Here is a 13,853-nt window from a genome sequence, read left to right as displayed (position 1 = left end):
GGGGAGTGGAAATGAGAGTGAATGAGAAAGCAGCTCTAGGATCACATGGTCTTCCCCCAAAAACTTAGTATCTCACAGGACCCCGCAGTACAGGTAATTGCAAGCTGGCTGTATGCTGTTAATCGACCAATAGTAAGCAAGCAGAATGGGGTAGGGAATTAAATCGGAGAGGTGAATTAGGAGGCAAATGTGAAGAATCCCTGGTCTGATTGAATCATAGCCCTAGGGTGGTCCAAGGCTCTAGGTCTGGTCACTGCCTGTGGAGAAGGCAACCTAACCTTCACAGCTCTCCTATTTTGGTGTCTCGAGCTCGAAGCAAATGCCATTTGACAGCAGTAAAGTTGGTGAGGGAATGACACAAAGGGGCAAAAATTTGAACATGGGAACTGAGGCAGCTGTGCATGAATAGTACATTTATATTCTTTAGACCAAATAAGAAGTGAGATAACCTACAAGGTGTTTTGGGGTTCTCTGCGCAAATCCAATAACAGTAGATGAGCATACAATTTATAAGAGTTCCATAATCATTTTGTACACGAGTACATGGAAGGATGCAGGTACCCTTCTCGACTTGCATTCATTGCTGTCCTTTGATGAGGCAATGTACGTCTATGGGAAACTGTCTACAGACCTGCTGAAAATGTTTGAATCCACATATAGAGGGTTCCAACGGAGCCCAGATCCTAGCCTAGGCTCATCTGATGGTTCCGCAAGCCCAGGGGTATTTGTGGGATGAGGATTTTCAGTTAAACTTGCCTTTGGAAGAAGTGGCCAGCAAATAGGCTTTAGCGATGAAGGTTCTCCCGATTTCTCTTTGGGTGTGGACCGTTAAAGAAAGCCTGCCAAAATAAGAAGGGTTTTCTTCAGGGAGCGCCAGCCAGTGCAGCTCCTCAGGACTCTACCCTGTGACTAGTAGCACCACGACATGGTGCACCTCAGATTGAGACACCACAAAGAAGTGAGAACAGGTACTGGCAGACAGGGCAAGGCCAATTTTTGAGGACCCAGAGCTCGTTCTGAGTAAGACAGAAATCTTAAAATGCTCTTGAGGTGAGTGTACTCCCAAAGATTTGCGCAGTTGTAGAGGTTAAGCTACAGAAGCTTACTTCACTTCTCAAGAAGCAATTTTATTGAAACTGAAACCCCTAGCCTGTGAACATAAGGAAGTCTTTTTTGGCATTCTTATAATGGGGACTATGAGACTCTCAAAATTTGCTTTCAGTCGCCAGCCTTCGGTTTACATAGCGTTCTATAAGCACATTTGTTGCCACCCATTTTTATGAGAACTCCTTAGGCAAAATGAAAAAATCATAATGAAATATGAAACATTCTAAAGCAAAATGTATTCAATATGTTCCATACTAAGGATGACCTTAATTAGAATGGAAAGGACACGTGTATAGCAAGAAGGACGTGGATGAGTGAAAAATCCACAGTTTTAACAGGAACAGTCTCATTGGGGATGAAGATGAAACATAAAAAGGACTGCTTTACTAGTCATTGACTTGTTAAAGTGATGATGTTCAATAGTATGCCCTGCTTCTTAAAAAAAGAACATCCCTTTATACCATGTAGTCAGTGGCGGCTGGTGAGATTTGAAAGTGGTGGGGCATAAAAGTTCAGGATGAGTGACCTGTTGCGAATGTAGCGAGCCTGACTGTCATAAATGGGGTTCGGGGTTCCCCCTGAGTGTAGTGAGCAAGCCTGACTGTCATAAGTGGGGGAGGGGAGTAATTTTGGTGAACAAATTATGAGTCCAGTACTACAAATCCCAGAATGCAATGCAAAAACCCAGCGGCTTGCTGAGTTACATGCATGTTCTCCCATCACCACCATTGTCACGTAACAGGTGGAACTGACAGTGTGGTGGTTGTGCGCAGGTAGACATGAATGGAAGTGCAGGACTTTACATGTAGGAAGAGGGTGGGGGCTTGTGATCCGGGTTGATGATTTATATCCTTATTGGTGTTTTTTCTTAGAGATATTTGGTCAGCTTGACCCACTCAATGCTCCCCGCCTGAACCCCCCCCCCTTATTGGGCACCCGTCTCTTGAACAGATTGTCTGCTCTTGCCTTTGAATAGCAGAAGTATAATTTGCTGCCTAAGGGTGAAGGGCCAGGGCCCTATGCGGCCAGACAGACTTTAAATCAGCATTTGTATAGCATTTGTAGCAAAATTATCTTATGTCCTTACAGTTATCAAAGTACCATGAGAATGGCTATGTTTGTATCTTCTCCATATGTTTTTTTAGGCTGCATTCAGTTCCTTCTTTGAGACGTATTTTTGGATATCGACCTTAAAACCAGTCTAAAAAGCAATCCAATGAGATGCAAGGGAAACTCGCCCAAAATGCAACCCAAGTCCATTTTGGGGCTGTATCTTGTGTAATGTTTTTTTTTTGTTTTTTTGTTGCACTGATCACCTCTCACAAATAAGCATCTATATGCAGATGTTCAAATCATCTTCTCTGGTTTATGTTCCCTACCAAGACTTTATACCAGTTATGCCATGATCCACAACATTTGTGCTCCAAATGTCAGTGTGCACTTGTCAAATAAATAAATATCTTTATTAATAAGCACTACGGTCCAGGAAGGTCCTGAAAGGGACTCTGGTGAGACACTGTGAATGTAAAGATTACACTTGGTAGATAATGTGAGGGGCGTACTAAACATACATCCTTACTCAGCACATGTTGTGGAGAAGGCTGACAGTATCTGCCAGAAAGGCCTTCAGCAAAGTGCCATGGCCTTTTATGTTCAGTGAACTGGAAAGATTCAATGTTAATGGCCAACTTGTTTGAGTGCTGAACAGATCTGAGTGCGCAGTCATGACCAAGTGAGAAAAGACAATGCCAGTTTGTCCTCTGATGCTGCACCGCCCATCCCAAGCCATCTAGGCATTAAGGATCAGAGTCATCATGAACTCCAAGTGTTGTGATGCCAGGAACTGTAAATACATTCTCGCTGTGTGCTGCGGGAGCCTTTGGGCACCACAGGCCTTATGGTTAATCTGGAGTAAAGACTAACCATTGTAAAAAATCAGTATCCTCCTGTGCTCCTCCTCTGTGTTCTTCGCAGGCTCCAGTTATCTTGAGATATATAGGTAAACCTCATCTGGTTGTTGGGCACCATACCAAGAGGGCAGAAAAAAGGATATGGGTGGCTCTTGTGGAAAATCTGATCTCTCCTTATAAGCCTACTCACTTAGGCCAGTAATCCAAGCGCAATTTGCACAAAGGAGACTTGGGCCAGATGTAGTAAGCGTTTTGCATGGCGCAAACTGCGAAAATCGCAGTTTGCGCCATGCAAAACACGCATCGTGATGCACATTCTCATTTTGCAAGTCGGTACCGACTCGCAAAATGGGAATGCGACTCGCAAATAGGAAGGGGTGTTCCCTTCCTATTTGCGACTCGCACCGCGATGCAGAATTGCTTTGTGACCGCAACGCGGTTGCAAAGCAATTCGCAGTTACCACCAGTGTCACACTGGTGGTAACCCATTCGCAAAAGGGAAGGGGTCCCCGTGGGACCCCTTCCCCTTTGTGAATGTGGCTACTAATGTTTTTTCAGATCAGGCAGTGGTCCAATGGACCACTGCCTACTCTGAAAAACATAAAAACCAAATGGTTTCGTTATTTTTTGTATTGCAACTCGTTTTCCTTTAAGAAAAACGGGCAGCTATACAAAAAAAAAACTGCTTTATTTAAAAAGCAGTCACAGACATGGAGGTCTGCTGTCTCCATCAGGCCACCATCCCTGTGAGTGCAGGGAATATCAATGGGGTTGCAAAATGCGACTCACCTCATTAATATTAATGAGGTGGGTCTTTGCGACCCCATTGAGATTCGCAGACGGTGTCTGAGACACCGTTCTGCATCTGATTTTGCGAATCGGATTTTACTACATCTGGCCCTCAGTGCTGAATATATGTAACTTACCACTTTCATTTTAAAACAGTCTCTGCGTATCTAAGCCTGGGCCATAAGAGGAGTTACCTCATTGTCCCTGTATTAAACAAAAACACTTATTAACCACACAGGTCAGATTAGTTTCTTACTGTGCAGAGAACTCTGTCTGTCCTTCCCAAATGGAGTTCCCATCCGTTCGAGTCCCTATCTTCTTTGTACCCCAGTTTTACATGGAACATTAGCTGTAAAAACCCACCAGTTGTATTGATAAGAGGCGCTGACTGAATCGTTTCATTATTAGGTTTTGAGCGTCTCATCTGAAGACTTTGGTGGGGGGGGGCAGAAAAAGGACACATGGGGTGTGTAAAACTGTGGTGACCCTTACAATAAACTATATTGATAACGTATTGGAGAAGAATCCGTGAAGTTAGGCGCCAGTCTCCTCTTTTCACCATTATGCTCAGTCTCTTATCTCAGCCTGTATCTCCTTTGGGGGATTATGTTTGCTTTATAAGACCCATTGTGCTTATTTATTTAACTTACCACGTGTGAAAATTAGATTTCCATGTATGAAACAATATTTATAAATCCTATTTTTCTAAAATCCTTTCTATGCTTCTTTCTTAGGATTCCGTTTAAGATCGGGCAGCCAAAGAAGCAGATTGTGCCCAAAAATGTGAGTATATCTGTCGTGACTTGTATCCCTTCTGTGGCTGTCGTGTTTACCTATGGTAAAGAAGTGCCACTGAGCTGGATTGATTTTTTTTTTTTTTTTTTTTTTTTTTCCTTGTGGTTTGTCCTGGGTTCGGCTATGTTTCTACTTTTGTTTCTGCTCCTACAAGTGGGAAAGTGCCCCTGGTGTGTTGTGTTTTTGGTGACACAGCCTTGGATACGTAGCATCTCTGCTGGTAGGGCAGCTCCTGTAAGGATGTGTGCTGGCAAAGCTATTGCTCCCAGTTACATATCTGCTGTTGCAGAGTATACCTTACCTTTTACTTGAGCGCTTTAAAACAGCCTGAACTTCAGTGCGCCACAGTGGTTTTAGGTGGTCCTGCAGGCTGACCTTTGCTTTCTGCGTGTGTTGCATCGCTGATGTAGATGCGCCATCGTAGATCAAACAGGGTGTCATCCGAGTTCTGTTGTAGGTGGTGTGAGGCTTATTGGAATTGCTGCTCTAATTGCTCCTTCTCCTTGTTCAGGAGCCCGCACATGTTGGATTGTTTTTGACCTGCTGTGTGTGCTTTGGAATGGCATAGGATTCATTGGCACCCAACTTTGATATGACACTGCTGCATTTGCCAACAAATCCTTCGTTTACTGTCGATTTTGCCTCCCTTTGGGTTGATCTTCATGCCAGGGGGAAGCTTGTTGTCCTAGATTGCCTTGCCTGCTTGTTCTTGTTGCACCTTCTGTAGTAGCTCTTGCACAATGCCAGGAGTCTTTGACTTGCTGTATGTGACTGTACAGTGTGATGGTCTTGATTGTATAGCACCTGTGCACCGTGTTGGCCTTTTCACTGGGTTGTCAGGAGGGTACATCCCCGGCCTTTTTGGTCTGCTTTCGGTTTTCTGGTCTTCTGCCCTAAAACGGGAGATCACTTGGTAAGTTAGTTACTTTTGGCGGTTAGGGACTTCTCTGTTCTTAGGTGCCTTCTGTAAGGAAATTGCTCTGTGAGGCCCATAACTTGATCCAGGAAAGCCGGAAGGTCTCTCTCTCCCTGCAGTTGGAGCATTTATGATGGCCATGAGAGTACATTAAAGGTAGTATTAATGGTACGATAGACAGCAGGACAGCCGTGGAACAATGGATCATGGAACCCATTATAATATGCACTAAATACATCTCCCTTCCCATCTAATATGTAACAGGCCTCTCTTCCCTTGTGACCCATGTTTTCAAGAGTAGTTCTCCGACGGCCTACTTTTCTCTCTAGGTTTCTGGTCTAGATGTTGTTGCACTATGGCATCCCTTACATGTTTGGGTGTTAGCTGTGCAAAAATGTTTTGCGACCCCTCTCACATCGGTTAGCCCTCGTTGTTTCAGAGAATGTTCAGAGGAGCTCTGTAGAGCAAGGATCCTGTTAAAAAGGGCCATTGGCTTGAGGGTCAAACAGTGCCTCCTGATTTCCACCTACCCAAGGACATGGCCAGAACATGAGGGATTAATTCGGTGATACAGTGACAGCTGCTGTTTCCTCTCAAAAGTACCCACAATGTTAGTTTTGGTTCCTTTTGGTACTTGGGGGGATGACTGCTCGAATGAAAGCCAAACCTGGGCTATGGTTGCATGTACTTCTGCCTGGAGGGCCCTTGACTAACAGTTCTACTGTAGCAGGACCAATACTTATGCACATATGGCTGGTCTCCTGTTTAAAGTGGCATAGCTGGCAAAAAACAAAAAGATGGACTAGATGGCGTCCCGAGTAATTTTCAGTGACGGAGAGAGTCATGCCTTCCACCCATCACTTTTTTTAATGTCTCACCTAAAACCTCCCATATGCTCTCTATTGCAAGATATCTTGTTTTCTGTATAGTGGGCTTAGGGTGCCCATGCTTACTATTGGTTGGCTTCATTGTCACTCTAATTTGCTTGCTTCTTATTAGTCAGGTGCTGTAGACTTCCTTCCTCTTCGTGTATTTGTCCTTCCCCTGAAGCGTGGACACATTACTAGTGTCCTTCCACTGTTCTGTTTGAGAAGCACTACATTTTTCTATGTGTTTAAGCACACTACTAGAGTAGATCTTTTTCATATGACTCCCTCGTGTACTTCTCCCCACCTCAGTGCTTCTCCTTTACTCCCACCCCACCTGATTTGCTGCTTGTTCCTACTCTTCCCCCCATGTTGCTACTTCTCCCCACCATCCCTCCCCGTGTTGCTGCTTTGCCCCACCCTCCCTCCCCTGTGTTGATGCTTGCCCCCCACCCTCTTCTCTCCATCCCTCCCTTGTTCGTGTTGCTGCTTGCTCCCCACCTTCCATCCCTTCCTCATCTTTGTAGCTGCATTTGGCCCCCACCCTACCTCCCTTCATCATTCATCCGTGTTTTTTGGCTCCCACCATCCCTCCATAACAAAAAAAGTGTTATGATGTGGACACCTCTAGCTGCCAATGCTTGTTTTCTAAATTTATCGTACTAAGGCCACTGAGCTTAAATGCCTGTGCTAACAACTGCACTTAGAGCGTCTAGGTGCATTATTACATTACCAATATGAGTCCCTGAACACATCACACAGACATATTTTACCTGCAAAGTATTCCTACATCTTTCTAGTGTGCACAGTTGGGCATGCACAGACGCTCTCGTTACCCACCTCCTGGTAGTTTCAGGAGCATCCGAGACCCTGCAGATATTCTCCGTAGCCAAACTTGAAACTTCAAGGCATTCCTTAAACATCCCATCTCCAGGTAGACAAATAATGATGTTTCCTTTTGAGGAACCCTAACTATGTAGAATGTATAGTGGTGTCCTGATATCATTCTAGCCACATTCTCTGCAGTTGCCAGGATCCCAACGTAGTGGTGACTAGGCAAAAAGTTTGAGGTCACACACACTAACTGCGTCTTCCCTTTCTCCTAGGTGGAGCTGGACTTTGAGCGGGAGTATGGAAAGCTTCAGCAGTAAGTATTATCTTGGGAGTGAGACTGGTGGCCTGTTGTTTGATTGATAACAATGTTTCGCAGGCATAGTGTTACTTTGAGGTGTCTCGGCTTTAGAACCTAAAGTTGCTTTGCAGAAGATCGAGCGAGGAATTATGCTCTATAAAAAGTCTTCAGCTGCTTATTTAAGAACAAGTGATGTCAGCTACTGTGTAGTGACACACCGAGGTTGTTTCACTGAATGACTGTTTACAGGAAAGGGAGCAGCCACAAATCGAAGATCACACACCTAGGGGACTTGTGAAAGGCACTTAAAAGTTCATACTACAGCATGTGAGGATTTATATTTTGCAGGAAAGAGAATAATAGAATTAATTTAACAAACACTGCCCTATGCAGAGATAATTGTAGAATGTCCTGTGTTGACAAGTAGCCAGTGAGTAGAGGCTAGATAGGTGTGGGGGAGATGAGGCACAAAGTTCTGAGCACAAGAGCAAGTGAGCCGCCACATTATGTATTGTTTTGAAGTTGGAGATAAGATATTTAGGAAGATCAAGAATGATGGTTTTCCGGTAATCCATGCTGGAAGATGTTGCTGTTTAGATGACTGTTTAGGTTTTATCCTACTGCGTTTCTGCAAACTGGGTTGGGTCAACCCTTTCTGCACTTGTCTCTGAAGGCAGCAATGGTGAGCAGGTTCAGGCTTCTCAGGGAGTTAGTTTTGGTGGCAAGAAATAAGAACCCAACAGTCAACAAAAAGGCAAAATAAATTGAGATCCAGCCCACTACTTTAGTGTGACCAGACGTCCTGGTTTTCCCCGGACAGTCTCGGTTTTTAGGGGACTGTGCTGGTGTACCGACACTTTTGTTAATTTTCAAACAAATGTTCAGTTTTTTTAAAGAAAGGTCAGGTCATCTTGGGAAGCAGAATTGAAAGGTATGCTTTCCTTTCCACAAGCGCTGCTAAAGTCTGAGAATATTTAAGTAATGTGTTTGTTTTTGCCAGGCAGCACTGGAGGAGCCTGCACCCAGCACATAGAGTGGGAAGAAGTGGACACAGGAACGCAGGTGGCTGGACAGGCCAGATCTAGAACTAAGGCTAAAGGGTTTAGTCCTACTTTTATGTCTGACCTGTCCCGGTTTTTGCTTCTCATAATCTGGTCACCCTCCTCTATTTGCTCTTTGAAAAAGTTTTTTTTTTTTAAAACCAAAAGGCAGAACTAAATAGCTTAAACTCCAATGTGTGAATGCAGGATGATACCCTGATCACAACTCCTCTGTGGATGCTACACCCCCACTTCTCTCTGTATTGTCTCCGACTACACCTGGGCGATCCTGGTTGTTGTAGTTCATTAGTAATCTCGGGTAGAGGAATGAAATCAGGGGCAGATAACGTTCCCACAAGTTCAAACATGCAATCAGTTCACTTTTTTCTTACCTCATTGGTGTGATGTGCAGAAAGAGACTCAATTTCTTGCACTTTATTTCAGTGTGTTGCGGCTTCTCAGTCCCGAAAGCAGGCAGAGTCCTCCAGTACTCATCTGCTATTCATGTAGAGGTCTTAGGGGAAGTTGGGTGCAGCATGGGTCTTCAGCATGTGTGGCCTTCCTGAGAAACAGATAAACGCTGCTGTACTTGCCTTGCTGCAGTAATCCCAGTGTCCAGCTTCTGGTCAGGTGTAGATGGATCTCACCATGAGGCAGTTGGAGCCCACACCTCGGCCTTTGCATGCGGCCAATCATTTCTGGCAGTTGCAGCTTTCCTAGGTAGATCAGGTGTCCTGTGTCAGTGTTGTGGCAACTCAGACCGTTGGTGACAGCTGAACCAAATTGCATCCTCAACAAATTGTGGGGTTGTGGGATGGGGGGCATATTTTGGTAACATATTGTGGAAAGTTAAGCAGCCTTTTGGGTGCAGTTCTCAATAGGGACCATAAGAGAGCCAAGTTGAAAACCACTACAGCACTGGTCACTCCTGTCTTTGCACTCTCAGGCAGTTTGCTTTATCTGAGTGCTCCTCAGGCTAGGACTATGTTACACTTCTTCTGGACTGACTCCTCTCCTGGACAGGCTCTCCTCCTGCAAGGCCAGGCAGCCGCCTTTGTTCTCTCAGCAGGCTTATAGGAAATAGGCATACCCTCTTCTCCTCCAGCTGAAAGTTCACAGTTCAGGTGAAATCCCCACACCTATGGGAGACTTACTGTTTGGCATATACCAGCCCTAGTCGTATAGCAGTGCTTCGAGAACTCTACTGAGCACACCCTTGCTTGGTCATACAAAAATCTAGAGCTGGAACAATGTGGGATGGTTTGGATCCTACTTTTGTGGTTCAGTCTTTTTTTTTTAATTTTCTTTTATTAATTTGTATTTGTTTATCCACACACATATTCCCATCTACAATCACTGGCCGGCAGGGAATGTAGTGTAAAAGAAAAAAGGAGAATCCAAAAACAACCCTAACATTTGAATAACTCCCTCCACTCCTCTGATATAGTGCAATGTTCCCCTCATTTTCTCAGTTCATAGTGTCAACATGGCCCACTCTGCTTGAGTATCTTGTTCTGGGGTCTCGCTAATCATTTTCCTGACCATGCCCATTGATCCTTTGTAGTTCTCCGTAGCTCCTGCTACCTGTAAGTCTGAGCACCGGAGGATACTGATGGCAAAGAAAGTAATATACGGGTCTCACAGCTCATCAAGCCACTCTACTTTGTGATCTGATGCTGATTAGATCTTCTTGATACCATGGCTAGATTATCAGCTCTGGTGCTCCTGCACTTTGTGTTACTCTCAGTGCTGTAATGGTTTGGCTAGCTGTGCACAGTGTAAGTGGAGTTGTCCTTCTCACCAGTGAATCTCAGGGGGTACGTTTTGTTTGTTAGAGAGAACTAAAATTATATAAACTGGAATCGTGGGATATCGGTTTCAAACATTGTATTTATATCTGCTAACACTTCTTGCCAGTGCCTTTTCAACTAATGCCAGGGCCATAATAAGTGTAGCAAGATACCTGCACCACCACACTTCCTCTAGCACTCGTCTAATCTTGAGGGGTTCCAGTTGTGGATTTGTGCTCTGTTACAGCACTAGTTTGACATTGTTTTATCGTTGCTTGTCTACCTGAGGTGCTTGTGGCTGATACCTGCAGTCAGTAGAATACACTTTCCTATTCCTTAAGAGTAAGTTTATGTTCCAGTTCCTTTTCCCACCTCCTCTGTGATTTCACTGGTTGCTCATTAAGTGTGATTAACGTTTTTAAATTCCAGAAAGTAGTTTTTTGTCATCTTTCTTTATGATTACTAGTTTCTCAAAAGCTGTGAGTGGTCTATTGGCATATGGCTTAATAGTTTTCCTGTGTGACACAGTGCCTGAAATCTCATCATTTCTCTTTCTGAGATATCGAAGTAATTTTTAATATCTTCAGTTGATCAGATCCCCTCATGATTGTAAACGTGTCCTCTATTCTTTCCTCAACCTGTTTTTTTTCCAATCTGCATACGCTTCCCCTAATAGCGCTGATGTTACGTCAGACTTGTGAATAAAAGAGGTATGGATCCCACTTTTATACACCTTTCGTAGACAGTGGATGTGGAGCCACTGTCTCAAACTTCAGAGCCAGTTTGGCATGGTTCCATTTCAACTGTCCTTCTCCCTCTGCTCTCCAGTCTCAGCTTTTGTGTAAAGTGATACTTCTCACTGAAGGCAACACTGACGCACCCAAAACATAGGCACAATGAAGGCAGCACTGAGGCACCCAAAACATAGGCACAATGAAGCGTGAGGTTTCTGCACCTGGTTATCAGCCTTCTTGAGTAGTAATCTGTGAGCGGCAGAAGGGCAGGCCTGACCAACAAGCTTCCTCACCTTAACCAACAGAAAACTGCAGTCCCACTGTCACTCCTACCAGGGCTGGGATACACGTTAAAAAGGTGGGGGACTGGGGCAAGACTTGTGGAACTCAACAAATAAGAGTGTGGAAGAAAGACCGAAAAGGAAGCAGAGAGACAGCCTGGGTTCTTAGGATTTAAAAAATGATTTTATCAAGCTTAGTGCTAAAGAAACAGTTCCCTCCTCACAGAGCTTACTGGTTAATTTCGGATGGTCTACGGTGTTAAAAGCAATAGACAGATCTAGTAATAGCAATACTGCAAAACCTCCTTAATCCAAGGTAATTCATATCTCAAACAATAATGCTACGTGTACCATTTTGCCATGAGCTGGTCTAAATATGTAATGACTTGGCAGAAGACTAAAGTGGATTCAAAGAAGTTGAGACTTTCGCTGTGGAGTGGCAGTGTATTTTCTGGTCCAAGGGGATGTTGCTCACTCTGGCACTTCACCACTAAAGATGTGTTTTGCCCTAGCCTGTTTTGGAGTACTCCCAAAAACTAAAGGTATTTAGAAATGTTAGTCTCCGAAAACCATATCCTTGTTTGTTTTCTTAGCTACTCTCTCTTAGAAGTATTTACACTTATTTCAGCTTCTCCTTTAGCCCTCGCACTCACGTCCTTCGAAGTATCTGCCCTTCTATGTTGGCTGCTCTCTTTTCAGCTGTCAGTGCTCTCCATTGTTGACCTCGTGTCCCTCAACAGCAATTACCCTCCAAATTAAGCCTCTTTCCTCTCATTAAAGGATTAACTGTGCTCCAGGGTCTGCTCCTCTCTTTGCTGAAGTCACTGCCTGCCAGTTTCTACTCTTTCCCATTTAGAAATTGCCCCACTGTGTTGTTTCATCTCTTGTTGGCAGCCAATGACCTGCAGTGATTTTGCCTTTCTCTTTGACAATTGTTGTCTTCCAGTGTCTGAGCTTCTTTCACCGGTCACTGTCTCTCAACCCTCCTCCATCAGAAGGCAGTGCTCTCCAGTTGTGAACCCTCTCTTTTAATCTTATTGCCCTATGGTGTTTTCCCATCTCCACTCATTAGTTGCTGGTCTCTCACTTAGGAGCTATTGCCCACTCTTGTCTCACTCTGCCTGCAGGCACTGCCCCACATTTTCTGCACACTTCAGTTTCTACATTCCATTGATCTTACAGTTACTCCACTCTTCTCTGTAGTACCGGCCCTCCAGACCCAAACAGAGTTCTGCACTTATTACTAAACATCCTTGCATGACTTGGAAAAGCTGTGTTTTGCCATGCCCCTTTGGCCTCTTTGTGGCCTGGCCTGTTGGTTTTCCTTTTTTGAACCTGACAGCCTGTGAGCTCACCGGAGATACTCCAGTTTTTTTTTTTACTTTGTTCTGCGCCAGCAGAACATTGCAGTGTGCAGGTGATCACCCCAAAGTAAATTCCCAACTTTAGTAAGGGTGGTTTCTGTCCCCTCATTTCAGGCTATAAAGTGATTGGCAGTCATGGCACATCGATTCTATTGTGAAACGTAGGCTTTTTTTATCTGTACCCCTGATGAAACACTACCTACCAGTTCATCCCTGGACTGGTCTAACCAGTCAGACACAAATTAAGTCCCTTGCCTAACCTCATCTGAGGGACCTGTCTAGGGTGGTATTTGTGTGTTGCGTATATATAGTTGAATGTTAGTATCCATAATGCCGTGACCAGGATAAACATGGCTTTTTTACACTGCCCTCTTGTTCAGAATACCCTTTTTCATGGTTCAGAGCATGTTTTCCCCTCTCTGGTGAAACTTGTTCTTCTTGCTATTCTTGTACTGTTAGCTGTCACCCAGTAGTGGTGGTCTTCTCTTGGTTGTTGCCTGGTAGAAATCCACACCTTCACCAGTGCGAACTAGCCTGACCTTGATTTCTATACTCTATAAGTCAGCAGAAACCAAAGGTTAAAGAAGAAGATGAACATTGACAACATTGACTGCACTGTGGTTGGCCCAGTATTCCTGCCAGTCCTCCGAAGTGGGGTCAATAGAACCTTTAGAACCGGTAAGCTTTACATCATTTGAGCATTCAGAGGTATTGGTCCACCAGATGAGTCCAGAAAACATTGCCTGGCCATAAACATCTGCTGGAATGTAATTCTCCTACTCAAGCTGGGGAGGAAGCCTGGACTCTTTGAAGAAGCCATACTGCTCGACCTGTTGATGGAAGAGGGGCGGATCTGACCTGCAAGGAGAGATGGTGGGTTGCCACTGCAAGAATTGAAGGTTTTTAATCATGTGGAAAATTTGCACAAATACCAGCTAGCTAAGAATCAGCGTAGAGGACACCCCAAAGAGAAGAGCCCACAAATTAGCTAGATGCCTAGCTAATCCAAAGGCCACAGACTAGCACTGCAAGGGTCACGAACCTGCAAAGAGACATTTTGTGAATTAAACAGGTGACCGTGTGCAGTACCATGATGTACCTGTACATTCAGGGTGCCTGTATTTCCCAT

General features: G+C 44.4%; 1 protein-coding gene across 2 annotated transcripts in view; it reads left to right on the top strand.

Annotated features, from left to right (window-relative positions):
- BIN3 (bridging integrator 3) overlaps positions 1-13,853 on the top strand; it is a 182,080-nt gene that overhangs the window by 52,875 nt on the left and 115,352 nt on the right. For both annotated transcript variants that reach the window (XM_069214055.1, XM_069214054.1), the window contains exons 2-3: positions 4,541-4,589; positions 7,490-7,530. In XM_069214055.1, the coding sequence (XP_069070156.1) occupies positions 4,541-4,589; positions 7,490-7,530 (90 nt within the window). The remainder of the gene's footprint in view (positions 1-4,540; positions 4,590-7,489; positions 7,531-13,853) is intronic.

This window comes from Pleurodeles waltl, chromosome 11, assembly GCF_031143425.1.
Source record: "Pleurodeles waltl isolate 20211129_DDA chromosome 11, aPleWal1.hap1.20221129, whole genome shotgun sequence".
NCBI lineage: Eukaryota > Metazoa > Chordata > Amphibia > Caudata > Salamandridae > Pleurodeles > Pleurodeles waltl.
This window is presented reverse-complemented; position numbering and strand designations above follow the sequence as displayed.